Source organism: Oncorhynchus kisutch, linkage group LG7, assembly GCF_002021735.2.
Source record: "Oncorhynchus kisutch isolate 150728-3 linkage group LG7, Okis_V2, whole genome shotgun sequence".
NCBI classification, from domain to species: Eukaryota; Metazoa; Chordata; class Actinopteri; order Salmoniformes; family Salmonidae; genus Oncorhynchus; species Oncorhynchus kisutch.
In genome coordinates this window covers 52768088-52791845 of record NC_034180.2, presented here as the reverse complement: position 1 = coordinate 52791845, position 23758 = coordinate 52768088, and the positions used below count along the sequence as shown (strand labels likewise).

Genomic DNA, 23758 nt, shown 5'->3' with positions numbered 1-23758 from the left:
TGGTTAATATACGTATAATGATCTGCATGTCATCGTGTCACGCTGATTGGTTAATATACACGTAAAATGATCTGCATGTCATTGTGTCACGCTGATTGGTTAATATACACGTAAAATGATCTGCATGTCATTGTGTCAGTAAGGGGGAAACACTGCATGAAAACCCTTCATCACTATACAGTTAACACAGAGACAGCCTTCCCTCCCTTCCTGTCTCCCTCATAAAACACACACCACCTCTCACACACACACACCACACACCTCTCACACACACACCTCTCACACACACACACACACACACCTCTCACACACACACACACACACACACACCTCTCACACACACACACACACACACCTCTCACACACACACACACACACACCTCTCACACACACACACACACCTCTCACACACACACCTCCCAACTTCTAAAACGTTACGCACCAAACAGAATTTAAGAAGCACCAGAAAGATATATATTATTTTATATATAGTTATGGGAACACGAGGCCTATATGAATGATACTTTTGTTGAAGCACATCTCATGAGTAGCTGCCACAAGTGATATAAGCATGAAAGTGCTGTGGATATTATTGGACCGGCTCATACAAGAGACTAGCGGCCGTTCGCTTATATTCAACTGACTCTATAAACACAAGACTTAATTAACACTTCATAACGTTCTTTAGATCGACAGGGCTGGATAAGGTCGGTAGTAACGTATAAACGGTACTACGGTGTTCTAAAACGTTGGTATCGTGATTTTACTGTGGCACGAGTATATACCGTTGCAACACTAGAAACAATGACTCAATAATAATAATAGACAGCGCCCTCTAGTGGACAAATTGGGCCAGACAGACGCTGGATTACAGCCTGAAAGTTCTCAAGAGTTTAAAGAGTGGAGAAAAAAAAAGGTTGCTATAGTTTCTGAGAGTGACAGTTGACGGCGGCCATGTTGTCTCACGTGCGAGGCTTGCGTATGTCCCACAGCCCCACCCCTTCCTTGGAGTTGGCTGTAGCCAGGAGTCGGGGCTCTGCCGGGTTAAACATCACACTGTGGAAGGCTGATGGGTAGTTGGCCAGACAGAAGGGCTCTGAAACACACCGGGACGGACATGGATTTAACTCTGATGACATGGTTATTGATCAAGGGGAAACCTATTGCACGTTTCATATACTGTAATACTCTGAAACTATAGCTTTATATACAGTAATACTCTGAAACTATAGCTTTATATACAGTAATACTCTGAAACTATAGCTTTATATACAGTAATACTCTGAAATCGTAGCTTTATATACAGTAATACTCTGAAACTATAGCTTTATATACAGTAATACTCTGAAACTATAGCTTTATATACAGTAATACTCTGAAACTATAGCTTTATATACAGTAATACTCTGAAACTATAGCTTTATATACAGTAATACTCTGAAACTATAGCTTTATATACAGTAATACTCTGAAAACAGTCTGCTATTGTAAATATTCAGTCAATGACATAAGGGCTCTAGAACACAGGAGGACATTATGTATGGTAAGATTCCGCTCTTGAAGCGCAAACTACAATAAAATGTTTTATCTAATGGTTATTGATGGTAGGAAGCCTAATGCAATATGTTGTATATACTGTAATACACTGAGATCAGTCACCTGATATAGGTCTACCAGTTTAAGAATTACAATGAATACAGGAAGTACCTGGGAAGTACCCCAGATTAAGACTACTTTAATTTGATGCTGGTTTCCTGGACAGAGATTAAGCCTATTCCTGGACTAAAAGCTATCTCAAATGGAGTCTCCCTTAAGGGCATGCGTTCTAGTCCAGGAGAAGGTTAATCTGGGTCGTACAGGAAACCGGCCCTGATCTTCTTCAAAAACGCCACCGACTGTCTGCGTCGAGACGAACAGTACTCGTATGGAAGCGGGTCATGTAGGGCACAGTTTGACAGGAAAGGACTGAGCAATACACTCTGTGTGCGGAACCACCGAGTCAGCAGAACGCATCGTGTCGGGTATTTCCTGGTATCATCATGTTACCCCTCGATGTTTAAAACGCTACTGCTCCGAGATGAACTCGTTAATCTGAAACTAATTTGTAACCACATGTAAATGGTGTAGTAGGGTAAATTAAGTTTGTATGCATGTACTGTATGTATATACAGTACCAATCAAAAGGTTTGGACAGGCCTACTCGTTCCAGGGTTTTTCTTTGGGAGACCACCCGCTTGGAGTTTGCCAGGTTTCTGCCAGATGTGACACTTGACATTCGGGCCAAAGAGTTCAATTTTAGTTTCATCAAACTAGAAAATCTTGTTTCTCACAGTCTGAGAGTCTTTAGGTGCCTTTGGCAAACTCCAAGCGGGCTGTCATGTGCCTTTTACTGAGGAGTGGCTTCCGTCTGGCCACTCTACCATAAAGGTCTGATTGGTGGAGTGCTGCAGAGATGGTTGTCCTTCTGGAAGGTTCTCCCATCTTCGCAGAGGAACTCTGGAAGTCTGTCAGAGTGACCATTGGTCACCTCCCTGACCAAGGCCCTTCTCCCCCGATTGCTCAGTTTGACCGGGCAGCCAGCTCCAGGAAGAGTCTTGGTGGTTCCAAACATCTTTAATTTCAGAATGATGGAGGCCACTGTGTTCTTGGGGACCTTCAATGCTGCAGAAATGTGTTGGTACCCTACCCTACACAAACCGGTCTCTGAGCTCTATGGATAATTCCTTCAACCTCATGGCTTGGTTTTTGCTCTGACATGCACTGTGAACTGTGGGACCTTATATAGACAGGTGTGTGCTTTTCCAAATCATGTCCAATCAATTGAATTCACCACAGGTGGACTCCAATCAAGTTGTAGAAACATCTCAAGGATGATCAATGGAAACAGGATGCACCTGAGCTCAATTTTTAAGTCTCAGAGCAAAGGGCCTGAATAATTATGTAAATAAGGTGTCATATATTATATATTATATATATATATATATATAGAAAGAAAAAAAAATTATATATATATATACACACACACACATTTTCCAACATTTCTATTAAATCTGTTTTCACTTTGTCATTATGGGGTAGTGTGATGTCATTATGGGGTAGTGTGATGTCATTATGGGGTAGTGTGATGTCATTATGGGGTAGTGTGATGTCATTATGGGGTAGTGTGATGTCATTATGGGGTAGTGTGATGTCATTATGGGGTAGTGTGTGTAGATTGATGAGAATATTTTTGTTATTTAAATCCATTTGAGAATAAGGCTGTAACGTAACAAAATGTGGAAAAAGTGAAGGGGCCTGAATACTTTCCTGAATGCCCTGTATATGTATGTACGCATGCACGTTAAGTACCTCCGTGTGGCCGCTCCCGTGTGTCCCAGATGAGGACCCGTCCGTCGTCCGAGGAGCTGGCGAACACGTTGTCGTTAACGGGGCTGACTGACAGGCCGTACACCGCATCGTCGTGAAGGAACACGTTCAGAGTCTCGCCTCTGGAGGGGAAACAGAACACAGCTGTGTTGAAATGTTGTTTTGGTTTTTATAAAAAACAACAAGACGTCTCGCCCCTGCAACAAGACATCTTTACATGCTATTTAAAAATAATAATTACGTTCCATTGTCCATGTATTCGTACTAACATATCTACTTAGAAGAAATGTATTGAAATTCTAAGTAGTAAGCTATCGTTGTTATGGGAACAGATGTCTGCATTAGCGTCTCGCCGACAGAGAGAAGTTGTAATGTCATTGTACATTGACGATGCACCATTGGCCACGCCCCCCCCCCCCCCCCCCACGCCCACACCACGAAGGACGTAATATTAACGATGCACCATTGGCCACGCCCCCCCACGCCACCTAAGCCCCATTATATTAACGGTGCACTGTTGGCCACGCCCCCACCACGCCCACCACCTGACGAGCTGGGTTGGGAGCTGGGTTGGGAGCTGGGTTGGGAGCTGGGTTGGGAGCTGGGTTGGGAGCAGGGTTGGGAGCTGGGTTGGGAGCTGGGTTGGGAGCTGGGTTGGGAGCTGGGTTGGGAGCAGGGTTGGGAGCAGGGTTGGGAGCAGGGTTGGGAGCTGGGTTGGGAGCTGGGTTGGGAGCTGGGTTGGGAGCTGGGTTGGGAACTGGGTTGGGAACTGGGTTGGGAGCTGGGTTGGGAGCAGGGTTGGGGTCAATTCCATTTCAATTCACAAAGTAAAACCAAATTCCACATTATTCTAAGTGAAAAGCATTGAAGAGGATAAGAGCAGCAGATACAAGGAGGACCGGCATATTTGTTCCTTTATTGAACCAGGCAAGTCAGTTAAGAACAAATTCTTATTTACAATGATGAACAGTGGGGTTAACTGGTCTAGGAACAGTGGGTTAACTGGTCTAGGAACAGTGGGTTAACTGCCTTGTTCAGGGGGCAGAACGATAGATTTGTACCTTGTCAGCTCGGGGATTCGATCCGGCAACCTTTCGGTTACTAATCCAACGCTCTAACCACTAGGCTACCTTGCCTCCCCATATAGAAGGAGCTGGAGAAGACTGCCCAGAACAGACCGCGATGGAGAGGAGTGGTCAAAATGGCCTCTTAAAGAAGTGATGGGCCTAAGTAAGTAAGTAAATAAATACACAATGCAGCTGACGACGAATAATTAAATAAACATACTCACCGTTCTACATCATGAAGGATGACCTGTTCATCGTTGCCTTTGAGACAAGAGACAAAAAAAAAATATTTTACCTTTAACTAGGCAAGTCAGTTAAGAACAAATTTTTATTTGCAATGACGGCCTAGGAACAGTGGGGTTAACTGGTCTAGGAACAGTGGGTTAACTGCCTTGTTCAGGGGCAGAACGACAGATTTTGTACCTTGTCAGCTCGGGGATTTGAACTTGCAACCTTTCGGTTACTAGTCCAACGCTCTAACCACTAGGCTACCCTGCCTCCCCATGAATAAAAAGGCGTGTAGCACGTGCCAAAACGAATCCCGATAGAAACACTACATTTCAAAAAAGGGTAGTAGGGGAGCTAGATCAGGAAGGACAACACGACACATTCATAACTCAAAGATAAGACCATTGATAAGCAATGCTTTTTTTCCAGGAACTACATATACGACATACTTTACGTCAACAACGGCATGGTTTTTTTCCAATGCCGTATGTGATATTACTCATAACACAACTTTACGGGGTTAAAGACAAACGATTAGGCCCAGCTTTTTGAATTGGTTATGTATGTGGTGTTAGCTGTCAATTCAAATGGGGGAGGGGGGTCTCCGAACATAACTTTCTATAAACAGCCGAGGTCAGGTAACTCAAGCCCTCTACAGAACAAGTGAACCACTAAACCCGGGATAGCTAGTAGTAGTCACCTAGCCTAAAGCCCAGATCTGTTTGTGCCAAAAACACACGTCATTGCTATGGCAAACAGGTCAATGTGTAGGTCAGTGTTTGCCATGACAACGGCTGTGTTCCAATCGGCAAGAATGCTGCCTTTTCGGGAGGAAGGACGTTATAACATGTGTCCCAATCCCAAGGTACCTTAAAAACGCTGCCTTCGCATGTGTGACAAGAAGTTGTCAAGATAGCACAAACAGATCTGGAACCCGGCTAGTAGCCACCACCCACAGATCGTCTCTCAAACCTTGATCTAAATCACTCAAGTCCAGGGTTTTTCCCTGCATAGAAAAGTCTTGGGTGGGTGGCCTGTGTGTTTTTTGGGGTGCATATGTTAAAAAATGTTTAGGGGGGAAATAATTGTCGACGTTATGTTTGAGTCACTCAGACAGCATAAGTCATGGGAAAGTGTAGCAGGGAAGGAAATGTGGTTTCGACCTAGATATGCTACCTCTGCAGCCAACAGGGAGGGCCTCTAAAATTTACAGTCAGCGATGCACCATTGGCCACGCCCCCACCACACCCACCACCTAAGCCCCATTTAGATCCAGGAAAAACCCTGGTGTCTGAATTCCTACCCTTTGCTAACTAAATTCCTGGTGTCTGAATTCCTACCCTATGCTAACTAAAACCCTGGTGTCTGAATTCCTACCCTATGCTAACTAAAACCCTGTGTCTGAATTCCTACCCTATGCTAACTAATGAAACTGATTGAATGACAGATTAATGGGTGATGATTTGTCCACTGACCCCCAGAAAACACCCTTTTGTTGGTGCTGTCGAATGCCAGACAGAAAATGTTGGAGAGGTGTTCTCCCTTCAGTTTGAGAGGCTTGGCTGAGCGGGCATGAAGAGCTCTCTCCATGTTCCATAGTAACACCCTGCGGTCATCCCCTCCTGTGGCAGGGAGATGGGGAGGGAAATGGGGAGAGAGGTGAGGAGGGAGGGAAATGGGGAGAGAGGTAAGGAGGGAGGGAAATGGGGAGAGAGGTAAGGAGGGAGGGAAATGGGGAGAGAGGTAAGGAGGGAGGGAAATGGGGAGAGAGGTAAGGAGGGAGGGAAATGGGGAGAGAGGTAAGGAGGGAGGGAAATGGGGAGAGAGGTAAGGAGGGAGGGAAATGGGGAGAGAGGTAAGGAGGGAGGGAAATGGGGAGATGGGGAAGGAGGGGAGGGAGATGGGAAGGCGGGAGGGAGATGGGAAGGAGGGAGGGAGAGAGATGGGAAGGAGGGAGGGAGAGAGATGGGAAGGAGGGAGGGAGAGAGATGGGAAGGAGGGAGGGAGATGGGAAGGAGGGAGGGAGATGGGAAGGAGGAAGGGAAATGGGAAGGAGGGAGGGAAATGGGAAGGAGGGAGGGAGAGAGTTGGGAAGGAGGGAGGGAGAGAGATGGGAAGGAGGGAGGGAGATGGGAAGGAGGGAGGGAGATGGGAAGGAGGAAGGGAAATGGGAAGGAGGGAGGGAGATGGGAAGGAGGGAGGGAGATGGGAAGGAGGGAGGGAGATGGGGATAGAGGGTAAGGCAGGGGAGAGAGCAAGAAAGAGAGGGAAGGAGAGAGTCAGAGAGAGAGAGAGAGCACAAAAGAGAACAGAGATCGAAAGAGATGGGTGGACAGACAAGACATTGTAAACACAGGCCAAGTTGTTCCACTGCTCTGAAGGGCTTCCTCAGCTTGCAAGGCCCATCAGCAGTGAAACACACCAGAGTCATTACTCTTCTAATTCCAAACTCTCCCTATTCTACGCCAAAACTGGAGTAGTGAAAAAGACTGGTTAAAAGTTGCATAGTTAGCTAACTGTATAATGTTATTAAAACGATAACTAGTTAGCTACCGGTACCTAATGTCAGCATATATCAAAAGGGGCAGGAATGCAGAACTGTGTAGCTAGTTCTGTCAGCTGGATAGCATGCTAACCTAGATAGCCAAAATTATTTTACCTATTTAAACATGACCTGCACATCTCATTATTTTCCTTGCTCGTAATTGACAAATTACATTTTGGGGGGAAATGGATGACTAGAGAGTCAAACTGTGCATATGATGACACGACCAGCCAACTAAGCTTGTAAACTGACGTGCAAGTTTAGCTAGTTAGCTATAATCTGTCAACAACACAGTAGCTGCTAGGCTAACAACTATGCTAACTAGAGGATGATCTACAGCTACTAACTTACCGGACACAAGGTATTCTCCTCCATTGTTGGAAAACTCTATGGCGTTTACACACCCGAAATGTCCCAGCATGTCTTTCTTGTAAAGGCTTGTGCATCCTGCCAACCGGAGTCTCTGAAATTCTTCCTTCATCAGCGGGTTACCGAAGAGCCTTCTCTGGGACAGAAAGCCCACGGAGGACCGCATACCGCAACCCTTCACCTCCTTCATTTTTCCTGGAGCAGTTAGCCTAGCCAGCTTCCTCATCCAATTTGGATTTTTATCTCAATGCACAGCCACACTATTATATCCAGCTATTATAGAAGTGTATCTCTGCAATCGTTCTGTCTCGAAGCTACATGATGGTGAAGAAAGATATTCCCGAGCCGCAGTGCTGTTGATGTCGTCGTTGATTGCAGGTCCCCCCCCCCGCGCGCTCTGTAGCAGTCGCTTCCTGTTCTGCTGCAAGCTTCTCGATCTGCCTGACACAAACATCAAAACTCCCCCCCCCCCCCCAGCTGACCCGCAAATTACCCCCCCCCCCCCCCCCCCCCCCCAGCTGACTCGCAAATTAACCCCCCCCCCAGCTGACCCGCAAATTAACCACCCCCAGCTGACCCGCAAATACCCCCCCCCCCCCCCCAGCTGACCCGCAAATCAACCCCCCCACCCAGTTAGCTTGTTTACTTAGGCAAAGTTGTCCTCCCCATAATACATTTAGGTTAGCTGTCACTTGAAATATGCACCTAGATAAAAACAACACAAATAATAACAAAATATGAATATCACATTAAGTCAATGAAAAGCAGACATTTAAGAGTCTAGTTTTATTATCCCCAACATTGGGATTACAGTGGTAGTCTTTTTAACAATTAGGCTACATATTTTAATGAAGGGAACCCTACATTCAATACAATCCACTTTTCCAAGATAAACAGGATATATTTATAGTACAACTTAAAACACGTATATCCTTGCAGAGGAAAGAACTACAAGTTGCCAGTTCAACATGAAAATCATTCCAGGCTTCACAAAGCAAATTTAATCTATGTTTTTGGGAAAGGTAGACTTTCTCTGGCAGCCAAAAACAGGCAAATAAATACCCCCATCTAAACGTGAATCGATTCTCAATTGCAATACGGTTCTAGAAACATAAATCCCTCTACTTGCTGTACACTGTTTCAACCGATTTGAACACAGTTGCAGCAACAGTGACAACACATTTCTAGCAGGTTAGATATGGCCGTGTGGGCACACTAACCCTTTAAAGATGTGTATCAATTTAACCTTTTTTTAAATCATTATTTCTCACTGATATGAAAGATGAGGCCCTTATACTTCCAAAACCGCACAGCAAGCGATGTCTATTAAATGTTCAGACCGAGCGTTGGGGTTCTTAACAAATGAGCAGAGCCATATATATGTGGAGTTGGGACAACTTTTAGAAGGTTGAATTATTGTTCTAAATTCTAGACATTCAGTGACATATCATTGTTTAAAAATTCTCAGTGTCATGTTAGAATCGGGAGATGACGCTACAACATTCTATGGCAGCCATGTTATGTCAAATGCAGAAACCTCAATGTCCCATCTCTCTAGATATAGGACTCCGATGATGAGTGAGTTGAAGTTTAAATATAGGTCTAGTATTCTGACAGAAGGTGTGTGGAGTGTCGAGAGGAGATTGGTCTTGGTTGTTGTGAGAAACAGGATAGGGTAGAAGGATGGATGGAATGAGAGCGAAGGAGAGAGGGGGGGAGAGAGGGGAGGGAGGAAGAGGGAAAGAGAGGGAGGGGAAGAGGGAAAGAGAGGGAGGGGAAGAGGGAAAGAGAGAGAGGGGGGAAGAGGGAAAGAGAGAGAGGGGGGAAGAGGGAGACAGCGAAAGGGAGAGAGAGGGGGAGAGGGAGGGAGAGAGAAGGGGAGAGAGGGGGGGAGGGAGGGAGAGAGGGGGGGAAAGAGGGGGGAGAGGGTAGAGAGAGAGGGGGAGAAAGAGAGGGGGAGAGGGAAGAGAGAGAGGGGGAGAGCGAAAGAGCGAGACAGGGGAAAGGGAGAGAGAAAGAGAGGACAGGATAGAGAGAGAGGGGACAGGATACAGAGAGAGAGGACAGGATAGAGAGAGAGAGGACAGGATAGAGAGAGAGAGGACAGGATAGAGAGAGAGGGGACAGGATACAGAGAGAGAGGACAGGATAGAGAGAGAGAGGACAGGATAGAGAGAGAGAGGACAGGATAGAGAGAGAGAGGACAGGATAGAGAGAGAGAGAGAGAGAGAGAGAGAGAGAGAGGACAGGATAGAGAGAGAGGGGACAGGATACAGAGAGAGAGGACAGGATACAGAGAGAGGGGACAGGATAGAGAGAGAAAGGGGACAGGACACAGGATAGAGAGAGAAAGGACAGGATAGAGAGAGAGGGGACAGGATAGAGAGAGAAAGGGGACAGGGGGCAGAATAGAGAGAGAGGGGACAGGATAGAGAGAGAAAGGGGACAGGGGACAGGAGAGAGAGAGAGGACAGGATAGAGAGAGAAAGGGGACAGGGGACAGGAGAGAGAGAGAGGACAGGATAGAGAGAGAAAGGGGACAGGGGACAGGATAGAGAGAGAGGGGACAGGATAGAGAGAGAAAGGGGACAGGGGACAGGATACAGAGAGAGAGGACAGGATAGAGAAAGGGGACAGGGGACAGGATAAAGAGAAAGATATGCATCAACCATTTGTCATTGCCAGGTCAGTGCCATCTCAATGATGAGTTGCATTTACATTTAATTGATTGGATGTACAGGACGTATATAGTATATCGTAGCCTGGTACCTGTCTGTTTGTGCCATCATTCCACTCCTTGCCACTCCTTGTGATCGCCAAACATATGACATGGAGTACAAGGTGTGGAATGTTAGCACAAAACAGGTCTGGATTTCAGGCTAATTCTATTGCACATTTCAGTCTTCATCCGATGAGTGCAGAGAGTCTCTGTGGCCGGCTACATCTGATGAGTGCAGAGGGTCTCAGTAGTCGACTACATCTCATGAGTGCAGAGTCTCAGTAGCCGGCTACATCCGATGAGTGCAGAGGGTCTCAGTAGTCGACTACATCTGATGAGTGCAGAGGGTCTCAGTAGCCGGCTACATCTGATGAGTGCAGAGGGTCTCAGTAGCCGGCTACATCTGATGAGTGCAGAGGGTCTCAGTAGCCGGCTACATCCGATGAGTGCAGAGGGTCTCGGTAGCCGGCTACATCCGATGAGTGCAGAGGGTCTCAGTAGCCGGCTACATCTGATGAGTGCAGAGGGTCTCAGTAGCCGGCTACATCCGATGAGTGCAGAGGGTCTCGGTAGCCGGCTACATCCGATGAGTGCAGAGGGTCTCAGTAGCCGGCTACATCCGATGAGTGCAGAGAGTCTCAGTAGCCGGCTACATCCGATGAGTGCAGAGAGTCTCAGTAGCCGGCTACATCTGATGAGTGCAGAGGGTCTCAGTAGCCGGCTACATCCGATGAGTGCAGAGGGTCTCAGTAGCCGGCTACATCCGATGAGTGCAGAGGCTATAACAGGAGCCACTGTCATTAGGGGAGTGTTCATTAGTGCACACTGTAGCAAAAACGTTTCACAATGGAGAATGTTTTGTTATGAAAACAAAAGTTCCTGTTGGACAAATTCAGGTAGGTCCCTCTCTGTTCCGTTTGTTCCTATTTAGTTCCTAGTGAATACACCCCAGGACTAGGGCTGTGTAGGCTTAAAGTAATTTCATTTGAGGATCCAGACCCATCCTTCTTCCAGCCTTACAAGATAAGTATTCTCTTCTGTGTTGTCATCCTCTACCACCCTCCATCCTCCCTTCTCCACCAGCCATTTCAGGGCCTTTGGTTACGAAGTCATCTTAACAAAGAGTTATCTAGCTAATTTGTGCCTGGCAAAGTGTTTGAAACGATCCATCTTCGCCACATAAAAAAAAAAGAGAGGGAGGGGGCCGAAAAGTTGAGCACTCGCTTTTTAGGAGTTAATGAGTTAATTTATCAAATTATTATTTCGTTAGGTTTCTGCTCGTTTTTTTTTCCAAAACATCAGCAGGTTTTTAAAATTATTATTTTCAAAGCTTGGTGAGAAAACAAAATGTCCCCTTGACAGCCTCGGGAAGGTTTCTAATATACATATAGAAGAAAACAAACACACAGAAACGTATTAACATAAAACACAAGGGAAAGCTGGAGCTTAAATTAAGACATTGGGTCCCACATCCGTTTGTGCTGTCTTGCCAACTCCTAAGGTCATTGTCAAGCAAATCGTTGACAAGACAACACAAACAGACCTGGGACCAGGCTATGATGTGCGGGTGGGGCAGTGCAGACTGGGTGGGCGGGGCAGTGCAGACTGGGGGGGCGGGGCAGTGCAAAGCCCGGGGCTGGGAGGTTAAAGGCTATTGGCACATGAGAGCGGGGGAGCCGTCCTCAAGTCCAGATGAGTGTCTATGGTAACGGTCGCTACTGTGGCAACGGTCGCTACTGTGGCAACGGTCGCTACTGTGGCAACGGTCGCTACTGTGGCAACGGTCGCTACTGTGGCAACGGTCGCTACTGTGGCAACGGTCGCTACTGTGGCAACGGTCTCTATGGATACTAGTTCTAGTTGCTGCCTGCGGGGCCTGCTAGTAAGGCCCTTTAGTGTGTCCAAAGATCCCGATGGGGAAATGTTTGACGTGTGACGACCACTGTGCCGCCAACTGGAAAAACTTGACATCATTCCACTCCACGCCGTCAATCAGCACTGGAAGAAAAGAGAGAATAAAAAAATTAAATTAAAACTTTACTTGTTGAATTAGTAGTTCTTCATAATTCATGTAATACCAGGCTCACTAATACAAGGGGCCAAATATGGCCCCTGGGCCGCCAGTTGCAGACCCTTACTCTATTATGAGTGAAATGAGGACACAACATGGAGGTAGGAGGGCAGCAAAATTACAGTAACTTTCCCCAGATCTCCTGCTTATTCCCTCCTGACATCCAACCAGGATTTCTGGAAAACCTGGGAAAGTGACCAGAACTTTGCAACCTTAGGATGTAGGAGGGAGTCTTAGGAGGGAGTCTTAGGAGGGAGTCTTAGGAGGGAGTCTTAGGAGGGAGTCTTAGGAGGGAGTCTTAGGAGGGAGTCTTAGGAGGGAAGGAGTCTTAGGAAGGAGTCTTAGGAAGGAGTCTTAGGAAGGAGTCTTAGGAAGGAGTCTTAGGAGGGAGTCTTAGGAGGGAGTCTTAGGAGGGAGTCTTACGAGGGAGTCTTAGGAAGGAGTCTTAGGAGGGAGTCTTAGGAGGGAGTCTTAGGAAGGAGTCTTAGGAGGGAGTCTTAGGAGGGAGTCTTAGGAAGGAGTCTTACGAGGGCGTCTTAGGAAGGAGTCTTAGGAGGGAGTCTTACGAGGGAGTCTTACGAGGGAGTCTTACGAGGGAGTCTTAGGAAGTAGGAAGGAGTCTTAGGAAGGAGTCTTAGGAGGGAGTCTTAGGAGGGAGTCTTAGGAGGGAGTCTTAGGAGGGAGTCTTAGGAGGGAGTCTTAGGAGGGAGTCTTAGGAGGGAGTCTTACGAGGGAGTCTTACGAGGGAGTCTTAGGAAGTAGGAAGGAGTCTTAGGAAGGAGTCTTAGGAAGGAGTCTTGGGAAGGAGTCTTAGGAAGGAGTCTTAGGAGGGAGTCTTAGGAGGGAGTCTTAGGAGGGAGTCTTACGAGGGAGTCTTACGAGGGAGTCTTAGGAAGTAGGAAGGAGTCTTAGGAAGGAGTCTTAGGAGGGAGTCTTAGGAGGGAGTCTTAGGAGGGAGTCTTAGGAGGGAGTCTTAGGAGGGAGTCTTAGGAGGGAGTCTTACGAGGGAGTCTTACGAGGGAGTCTTACGAGGGAGTCTTAGGAAGTAGGAAGGAGTCTTAGGAGGGAGTCTTAGGAGGGAGTCTTAGGAGGGAGTCTTAGGAGGGAGTCTTAGGAAGTAGGAAGGAGTCTTAGGAAGGAGTCTTAGGAAGGAGTCTTACCCCTCAGCATGGTCTGCTGGTGCTTGGCAGTGCAGATCAGTCGACTGATGCCATCGATCACCTGGCTCTTAGACTCCACATCCTTGTCTTTAGTCTTCTTTGGCAGGAACATGACTGGAAAGAGGGAACGGAAAGAGACAGACGTAAAAGTTAATAACGACAGATTCCGAACTTGAAATGCGAACGCTAATCATGACGATTAACTATCGGTCTTTATTTTGTTTTGAGCGAAAACTCAAGTTGTTGTTGCCGTGTTTATTGTTGTTGTTGCAGTGTTTATTGGTGTAGTTGCAGTGTTTATTGGTGTTGTTGCAGTGTTTATTGGTGTAGTTGCAGTGTTTATTGTTGTAGTTGCAGTGTTTATTGTTGTTGTTGTAGTGTTTATTATTGTTGTTGCAGTGTTTATTGTTGTTGTTGCCGTGTTTATTGTTGTTGTTGCAGTGTTTATTGGTGTAGTTGCAGTGTTTATTGGTGTTGTTGCAGTGTTTATTGGTGTAGTTGCAGTGTTTATTGTTGTAGTTGCAGTGTTTATTGTTGTTGTTGTAGTGTTTATTATTGTTGTTGCAGTGTTTATTGTTGTTGTTGCCGTGTTTATTGTTGTTGTTGCAGTGTTTATTGTTGTTGTTGCAGTGTTTATTGTTGTAGTTGCAGTGTTTATTGTTGTAGTTGCAGTGTTTATTGTTGTTGTTGTTGCAGTGTTTATTGTTGCAGTGTTTATTGTTGCAGTGTTCATTGTTGTTGTTGCTGCAGTGTTTGTTGTTGCAGTGTTTATTGTTGTTGTTGTTGCAGTGTTTGTTGTTGTTGCTGTGTGTATTGTTGTTGTTGCAGTGTTTATTGTTGTTGTTGCAGTGTTTATTGTTGTTGTTGTAGTGTTTATTGTTGTTGTTGTAGTGTTTATTGTTGTTGTTGCAGCGTTTATTGTTGTTGTTGCAGTGTTTATTGTTGTTGTTGCAGTGTTTATTGTTGTTGTTGCAGTGTTTATTGTTGCAGTGTTTATTGTTGCAGTGTTTATTGTTGTTGTTGTTGTTGCAGTGTTTATTGTTGTTGTTGCAGTGTTTGTTGGTGCAGTGTTTATTGTTGTTGTTGTTTCAGTGTTTGTTGTTGTTGCTGTGTGTATTGTTGTTGTTGCAGTGTTTATTGTTGTTGTTGCAGTGTTTATTGGTGTAGTTGCAGTGTTTATTGGTGTAGTTGCAGTGTTTATTGGTGTAGTGTTTGTTGTTGTTGCAGCGTTTATTGTTGTTGTTGCAGCGTTTATTGTTGTTGTTGCAGCGTTTATTGTTGTTGTTGCAGTGTTTATTGTTGTTGTTGCAGTGTTTATTGGTGTAGTTGCAGTGTTTATTGGTGTAGTTGCAGTGTTTATTGTTGTTGTTGCAGTGTGTATTGTTGTTGTTGCAGTGTGTATTGTTGTTGTTGCAGTGTGTATTGTTGTTGTTGCAGTGTGTATTGTTGTAGTTGCAGTGTTTATTGGTGTAGTGTTTATTGTTGTAGTTACCGTGTTTATTGTTGTTGTTGCAGTGTTTATTGTTGTTGTTGCAGTGTTTATTGGTGTAGTTGCAGTGTTTATTGGTGTAGTGTTTATTGTTGTTGTTGTAGTGTTTATTGTTGTAGTTGCAGTGTTTATTGGTGGAGTTGCAGTGTTTATTGTTGTAGTTACAGTGTTTATTGGTGTAGTTGCAGTGTTTATTGTTGTAGTGTTTATTGTTGTAGTTGCAGTGTTTATTGTTGTAGTTGCAGTGTTTATTGTTGTAGTTGCAGTGTTTCTTGTTGTAGTTGCAGTGTTTATTGTTGTTGTTGCAGTGTTTATTGGTGTAGTTGCAGTGTTTATTGTTGTTGTTGCAGTGTTTATTGTTGTAGTTGCAGTGTTTATTGGTGTAGTTGCAGTGTTTATTGTTGTTGTTGCAGTGTTTATTGTTGTTGTTGCAGTGTTTATTGTTGTAGTTGCAGTGTTTATTGTTGTTGTTGTAGTGTTTATTGTTGTAGTTGCAGTGTTTATTGTTGTAGTTGCAGTGTTTATTGGTGGCGTTGCAGTGTTTATTGGTGTAGTTGCAGTGTTTATTGTTGTTGTTGTAGTGTTTATTGTTGTTGTTGCAGTGTTTGTTGTTGTTGTTGTTGCAGTGTTTATTGTTGTTGTTGCAGTGTTTATTGGTGTAGTGTTTATTGTTGTTGTTGTAGTGTTTATTGTTGTAGTTGCAGTGTTTATTGTTGTTGTTGCAGTGTTTATTGTTGTTGTTGCAGTGTTTATTGTTGTTGTTGCAGTGTTTATTGGTGTAGTTGCAGTGTTTATTGTTGTTGTTGCAGTGTTTATTGTTGTTGTTGCAGTGTTTATTGTTGTAGTTGCAGTGTTTATTGTTGTTGTTGTAGTGTTTATTGTTGTTGTTGCAGTGTTTATTGTTGTAGTTGCAGTGTTTATTGGTGTAGTGTTTATTGTTGTTGTTGTAGTGTTTATTGTTGTAGTTGCAGTGTTTATTGTTGTTGTTGCAGTGTTTATTGTTGTTGTTGCAGTGTTTATTGTTGTAGTTGCAGTGTTTATTGTTGTTGTTGCAGTGTTTATGGTTGTTGTTGCAGTGTTTATTGTTGTTGTTGCAGTGTTTATTGTTGTAGTTGCAGTGTTTATTGTTGTTGTTGCAGTGTTTATTGTTGTTGTTGCAGTGTTTATTGTTGTTGTTGCCGTGTTTATTGTTGCAGTGTGTATTGTTGTTGCAGTGTTTGTTGTTGCAGTGTTTATTGTTGTAGTTGCAGTGTTTATTGGTGTAGTTGCAGTGTTTATTGTTGTTGTTGCAGTGGTTTGTTTGACAAAACCAAAGAATCCCTATGGAAGCCCGTTCCTTGTCCACATACTGCTTTAAAAAAAGGTAGGAAATATATTGAAAGGAAACTAAAAGTAGACATTTTAACTAACTCTTTAAAAAGGTAGTGTTACCTACAATACGTTCCAGTGGCGGTTGGTGACGTTGAAGATGAGGGAGGCCAATTCGGTTTTTTTTTTAAATATATTATTTTAGAAGCATGGCCTTCTATTACAACGTCATTCATATTCCATTCACCCAGCTCAATGTAACATCCATAGGCTTCGGCTACTACATGATAGTTGAATTTGCCCTGTACCCATCATGAGGTTGCTACAACCTAGCCTATGAATTAAAGTTTACAATGTAGGTGTACAGGTCGAGAATCTTGCCTGATATAGGATGCAATCAGTTGCAAACAAGCGTTTCTATTGGACATATTCAGTTTATCCCCGTGCCTACACGCCTGATCAAGTCAATCCCACAGTTCACTTTTAATAGCAGCCACATACAAACAGCATGAACATTTTTGCTCGTTGTATAATTCCTTCTCGTACTATACGTCCTCTCCTCTCACCTTCAGTGTACAACACAACAGCTTTCTGTGGCCAGGCCGCAAAAAAACACATTTCCACGCCAAACCTTCATACCATAACCGCTAACCGCTACACACAGCCTACATCGTTGTCACCATATTAGCTAGCGCGTCATAGTCAACATAGCTAGCTACAAGAACTAACCAGTTAATAAACCCACAACAATCGTGCAGTATAGTGTACAGCAAGCAGTTTAGGTGTACAGCAAGCACCGGTGGGCCTAATGGAAATACATGAATAAAACCAAAAGCTTACAGTGTTGGATAGCCATAGCCAGCTAGCTAACATAGCATCTCTGTCTGTTGGATAGCCATTGCCAGCTAGCTAACATAGCATCTCTGTCTGTTGGATAGCCATAGCCAGCTAGCGAACATAGCATCTCTGTTTGTTGGATAGCCATAGCCAGCTAGCTAACATAGCATCTCTGTCTGTTGGATAGCCATAGCCAGCTAGCGAACATAGCATCTCTGTCTGTTGGATAGCCATAGCCAGCTAGCGAACATAGCATCTCTGTCTGTTGGATAGCCATAGCCAGCTAGCGAACATAGCATCTCCGGGTGTTTGAGTAGGTAAGTGGAAAAAATATAGCGAGTTCTGTCTTGCTTCTTCAATAAAAAAATAAAAAATTTACTGTGCAACTCATCTTTCTCTTTTTGAGTCAACTACTCACCAGACTGTTGAGGCTACTCTAGACCTTCATTGCAAAACAATATATATATTTAGTATTGTTCTATCTATACAGGATAACTTTTTTAGTATTTCTCTATTTTTTTATTCACTGAGGAGGTCAGTCCTCCACTTCCTCCTCCGAGGAGCCTCCATTGGTACGATCAGTACAAGCCCTTACCTTTCTTGTTCTTCTCCTTCATGACAACAGTCATGGACATGGCGGGCTGTGGCTGGGCCCCGGCCTGGGGGAGCCTGCTGACCTGCAGCGAGCGGAACGTACACTTCAGAGTGTTCTTGGAGGAGGACGAGTCCCTTTTCTCCACGTCTCTTTTCCTGTCAGCCGGGGAGGGAGCCACCCAGTAGTCCACCTGTAGTCCCATCAGCTCCCCCTGGGGAGAACTACAACACCCAGCAGACATCACACCACAGATGGAGGAAGAGAATAAGGAACAAATTGATCGGTAGAAACAGACAATAAGATCAAGTTAAATGTACAATATATGAAACCATCATTTGCCAATTTAGTCATTTTCACAGTCTATTTTAATGTTCTATTACATTCATCTATTTTTTATATATTTTTAAATGTTCTATTCAATTCTCTGGAAGAACACGTACCTGTAGGAACTGAAGCTTGTGTTGACGGAGGGGGAGGAGGGAGGGGTGGGTGAGGCTTCCTTCAGGGCAGGGGACACCTGAGGAGGGGTGGAGGAGTGGAAAACCATCCCCATGGGGGATGCATCGTCAGAGTCACCTGATAATATAAAGTGGGATAATATTACAACACTCTGTATATCACAGATTACGTGTACAACTACAGAATCACATAGAAACTCATTCTCACTGATCACACGGTAGAACATGCAATAACAATAGGTACATTGTCCACAACTAATGTCTCACCTGATGTTGCAGATGACGGCTCCACGATGCCAACTTTCACCATCTGGGGAAAGAGGTTTCAAGTTATTTTAGGTCAAATTCCAGGATAAAGAAAATGTATCTGTCTACACTAAGAGAGAGATACCTACTCCGATAAACAGATCAGTCTACACTAAGAGAGAGATACCTACTCCGATAAACAGATCCGTCTACACTAAGAGAGAGATACCTACTCCGATAAACAGATCCATCTACATTAAGAAAGAGATACCTACTCCGATAAACAGATCCGTCTACACTAAGAGAGAGATACCTACTCCGAAAAACAGATCCGTCTACACTAAGAGAGAGATACCTACTCCGATAAACAGATCCGTCTACACTAAGAGAGAGATACCTACTCCGATAAACAGATCCGTCTACACTAAGAGAGAGATACCTACTCCGATAAACAGATCCGTCTACATTAAGAGAGAGATACCTACTCCGATAAACAGATCCGTCTACACTAAGAGAGAGATACCTACTCCGAAAAACAGATCCGTCTACACTAAGAGAGAGATACCTACTCCGATAAACAGATCCGTCTACACTTAGAGAGAGATACCTACTCCGATAAACAGATCCGTCTACACTAAGAGAAAGATACCTACTCCGATAAACAGATCCGTCTACACTAAGAGAGAGATACTTACTCCGATAAACAGATCCGTCTACACTAAGAGAGAGATACCTACTCCGATAAACAGATCCGTCTACACTAAGAGAAAGATACCTACTCCGATAAACAGATCCGTCTACACTAAGAGAAAGATACCTACTCCGATAAACAGATCCGTCTACACTAAGAGAGAGATACCTACTCCGATAAACAGATCCGTCTACACTAAGAGAAAGATACCTACTCCGATAAACAGATCCGTCTACACTAAGAGAGAGATACCTACTCCGATAAACAGATCCGTCTACACTAAGAGAAAGATACCTACTCCGATAAACAGATCCGTCTACACTAAGAGAAAGATACCTACTCCGATAAACAGATCCGTCTACACTAAGAGAGAGATACCTACTCCGATAAACAGATCCGTCTACACTAAGAGAAAGATACCTACTCCGATAAACAGATCCGTCTACACTAAGAGAAGGATACCTACTCCGATAAACAGATCCGTCTACACTAAGAGAGAGATACCTACTCCGATAAACAGATCCGTCTACACTAAGAGAAAGATACCTACTCCGATAAACAGATCCGTCTACACTAAGAGAGAGATACCTACTCCGATAAACAGATCCGTCTACACTAAGAGAGAGATACCTACTCCGATAAACAGATCCGTCTACACTAAGAGAGAGATACCTACTCCGATAAACAGATCCGTCTACACTAAGAGAAAGATACCTACTCCGATAAACAGATCCGTCTACACTAAGAGAGAGATACCTACTCCGATAAACAGATCCGTCTACACTAAGAGAAAGATACCTACTCCGATAAACAGATCCGTCTACACTAAGAGAGAGATACCTACTCCGATAAACAGATCCGTCTACACTAAGAGAGAGATACCTACTCCGATAAACAGATCCGTCTACACTAAGAGAAAGATACCTACTCCGATAAACAGATCCGTCTACACTAAGAGAAAGATACCTACTCCGATAAACAGATCCGTCTACACTAAGAGAGAGATACCTACTCTGATAAACAGATCCGTCTACACTAAGAGAAAGATACCTACTCCGATAAACAGATCCGTCTACACTAAGAGAAAGATACCTACTCCGATAAACAGATCCGTCTACACTAAGAGAGAGATACCTACTCCGATAAACAGATCCGTCTACACTAAGAGAGAGCTACCTACTCCGATAAACAGATCCGTCTACACTAAGAGAAAGATACCTACTCTGATAAACAGATCCGTCTACACTAAGAGAAAGATACCTACTCCGATAAACAGATCCGTCTACACTAAGAGAGAGATACCTACTCCGATAAACAGATCCGTCTACACTAAGAGAGAGATACTTACTCCGATAAAGGGAATGAACTTCTGACACGAGTCCTCATCGGGGCTGTAGAGAGAGACCAGGGCAGAAGCCAAACATAGGGAAACAGGAAATAGAGTGAGCATGTGCAGAATAGAATAGATTCAGGATGGAAGGGTTTGTCTAGTATTGAGACTAGAGGCTTCAAGAACCCTATGATGGTTAGAACTGTCATGTGCTCCGCTCGAATAGAATAGATTCAGGATGGAAGGGTTTGTCTAGTATTGAGACTAGAGGCTTCAAGAACCCTATGATGGTTAGAACTGTCATGTGCTCCGCTCGAATAGAACAGATTCAGGATGGAAGGGTTTGTCTAGTATTGAGACTAGAGGCTTCAAGAACCCTATGATGGTTAGAACTGTCATGTGCTCCGCTCGAATAGAATAGATTCAGGATGGAAGGGTTTGTCTAGTATTGAGACTAGAGGCTTCAAGAACCCTATGATGGTTAGAACTGTCATGTGCTCCGCTCGAATAGAATAGATTCAGGATGGAAGGGTTTGTCTAGTATTGAGACTAGAGGCTTCAAGAACCCTATGATGGTTAGAACTGTCATGTGCTCCGCTCGAATAGAATAGATTCAGGATGGAAGGGTTTGTCTAGTATTGAGACTAGAGGCCTATGATGGTTAGAACTGTCATGTGCTCCGCTCGAATAGAATAGTTGGTTTGCCCCCAGGGTTGGTAAAGCATCTTTTCATTATCATTATTATTATTATTATTATTATTATTTATAAATCATCTTATTTATTAATGTTTGTTGCTTGTTTCTACAGATCCCAGGATAGATCAGCTTGAACACAAGACAGCCCCCCGAGTGTTTCTAAACCAATGAAAATCTTTGTGCGGTTTGAAGGAAATATAGTTTCAGAGCATGGTTGGGGTCAATTGCATTTCAATTCAGTCAAGTCAGGAAGTTAGCAGAGGTTACAAATTCCAATTTTGCTCATGGCTTGACTGAATTGAAATGGAATTGACCCCAACCCTGCCGCTCATCATTTGAAAGAAGAGAGAGGGAGGGGACAACATGTGTAAAGAAATGCCGGGTGAGTAGACGACCTAAAAACAACCCCGGGTTAACCACGTGATTCTCTTAGTTCCTTAAGAAATATATTATATACACAGTATCGAGGGTCAACTTGCTAAAGTCATAGAGTTTATAAAAATATCAAACTTAAAATATCAAACTTAAAAAAATACAAAATATGACCTTTATCATAATTTCATGGTCCTTTGAGACAGATTTAAGAAATTATATTTTTTAACTCTTCTATTTAACCTATAGTCTATACTAATACAATGGAACTTTATATACCTGTAGAGGTTCCTTGGGAACCCCAGGGAGGAGAGATTCTATTGGTTAATACCACTCTGACCAACCTTACTACAGTAATGCCATGCTATTGGACAGAGAAAGTCTAGTGGTGTGGGGGGCTGTGCTTTGGCAAAGTGGGTGGGGTTATATCCTTCCTGTTTGGCCCTGTCCGGGGGTGTCCTCGGATGGGGCCACAGTGTCTCCTGACCCCTCCTGTCTCAGCCTCCAGTATTTATGCTGCAGTAGTTTATGTGTCGGGGGGCTGGGGTCAGTTTGTTATATCTGGAGTACTTCTCCTGTCCTATTCGGTGTCCTGTGTGAATCTAAGTGTGCGTTCTCTAATTCTCTCCTTCTCTCTTTCTCTCTCTCGGAGGACCTGAGCCCTAGGACCATGCCCCAGGACTACCTGACATGATGACTCCTTGCTGTCCCCAGTCCACCTGACCGTGCTGCTGCTCCAGTTTCAACTGTTCTGCCTTATTATTATTCGACCATGCTGGTCATTTATGAACATTTGAACATCTTGGCCATGTTCTGTTATAATCTCCACCCGGCACAGCCAGAAGAGGACTGGCCACCCCACATAGCCTGGTTCCTCTCTAGGTTTCTTCCTAGGTTTTGGCCTTTCTAGGGAGTTTTTCCTAGCCACCGTGCTTCTACACCTGCATTGCTTGCTGTTTGGGGTTTTAGGCTGGGTTTCTGTACAGCACTTTGAGATATCAGCTGATGTACGAAGGGCTATATAAATAAATTTGATTTGATTTGATAATTAGTAATTGCTAACTAGTATCACAGCTATTAGATCAACAGTCTCCTGAAGCAGGAACCATTGTAAAACAACCAATAAAAACAGACCAATCATTTTGTTGGATTTATACTTATACACAAACAGGTTGTGTAGTCTTTTAACGACATGGCTCTAATTGGATTAAATCATTATCATTGTTGGGTGTGTAACTGATGTACATGTGTAGACGGTTATTGCTTCAAGTGTCTCCAAGCCTCGAGTTTCATCAAATCCTTTTTATGGTCCAAAAACAAATCCTGGAGAAACAAACAGTCTGACCCATTACCCTTGATGATTATATAGTCTTTGTAATAGAAAAAGGTATAAACTAGCTACCTACCAGTTTGTCAGGTTCTGCTTTGGAACCCACTACTTAAAATGTGATCCAATCATATGCCCCGGTTGCCCTCTTAGTACCCAACAACCCAACACCTGATTGGTGGCAGAGAAGCAGGGAGCAAGACATGCATGCTGCATAGCCAATCACTGGCCTGCACCAAGCCATCCCATCATTCCTGCTGAAGCCAATCAGACACCACCACACCAAAAGGACACAGGAAGGTTTCAGGAAAAGGAAAGTCACAGTCCAGCAGGTCACAGCACCAGCTAGTAGGGTCGGGGTCAATTCCCATCCAATTCCCAGTCAATTCCCAGTCAAATCCCATTCAATTCCCAGTCAAATCCCATTCAATTCCCAGTCAAATCCCATTCAATTCCCAGTCAAATCTCATTCAATTCCCAGTCAATTCCCAGTCAAATCCCATTCAATTCCCAGTCAAATCTCATTCAATTCCTAGTCAATTCCCAGTCAAATCCCATTCAATTCCCAGTCAAATCCCATTCAATTCCCAGTCAAATCTCATTCAATTCCCAGTCAAATCTCATTCAATTCCCAGTCAATTCCCAGTCAAATCTCATTCAATTCCCAGTCAAATCTCATTCAATTCCCAGTCAATTCCCAGTCAAATCCCATTCAATTCCCAGTCAAATCCCATTCAATTCCCAGTCAAATCCCATTCAATTCCCAGTCAAATCTCATTCAATTCCCAGTCAAATCTCATTCAATTCCCAGTCAATTCCCAGTCAAATCCCATTCAATTCCCAGTCAAATCCCATTCAATTCCCAGTCAAATCCCATTCAATTC

At 44.0% G+C, this 23758-nt stretch overlaps 2 protein-coding genes across 7 annotated transcripts in view; both read right to left on the bottom strand.

Annotated features, from left to right (window-relative positions):
- The window catches only part of dcaf5 (ddb1 and cul4 associated factor 5), a 26067-nt gene extending 18062 nt beyond the window's left edge, over positions 1-8005 (bottom strand). Inside the window, exons 1-5 of the mRNA XM_031829324.1 lie at positions 7558-8005; positions 6137-6283; positions 4658-4694; positions 3349-3488; positions 967-1096 (exon numbers count right to left, since the gene is read on the bottom strand). Coding sequence (XP_031685184.1) covers positions 967-1096; positions 3349-3488; positions 4658-4694; positions 6137-6283; positions 7558-7801 — 698 coding nt within the window. The 5' untranslated portion in view covers positions 7802-8005. The remainder of the gene's footprint in view (positions 1-966; positions 1097-3348; positions 3489-4657; positions 4695-6136; positions 6284-7557) is intronic.
- Positions 8006-8342: 337 nt separating this feature from the next.
- pacs2 (phosphofurin acidic cluster sorting protein 2) overlaps positions 8343-23758 on the bottom strand; it is a 105588-nt gene continuing 90172 nt past the window's right edge. For all 6 annotated transcript variants that reach the window (XM_031829323.1, XM_031829320.1, XM_031829318.1 and 3 more), the window contains 6 exons: positions 20498-20540; positions 18480-18522; positions 18195-18330; positions 17755-17975; positions 13526-13639; positions 8343-12292 (listed from right to left, as the gene is read on the bottom strand). In XM_031829323.1, coding sequence (XP_031685183.1) covers positions 12174-12292; positions 13526-13639; positions 17755-17975; positions 18195-18330; positions 18480-18522; positions 20498-20540 — 676 coding nt within the window. In that variant the 3' untranslated portion in view covers positions 8343-12173. The remainder of the gene's footprint in view (positions 12293-13525; positions 13640-17754; positions 17976-18194; positions 18331-18479; positions 18523-20497; positions 20541-23758) is intronic.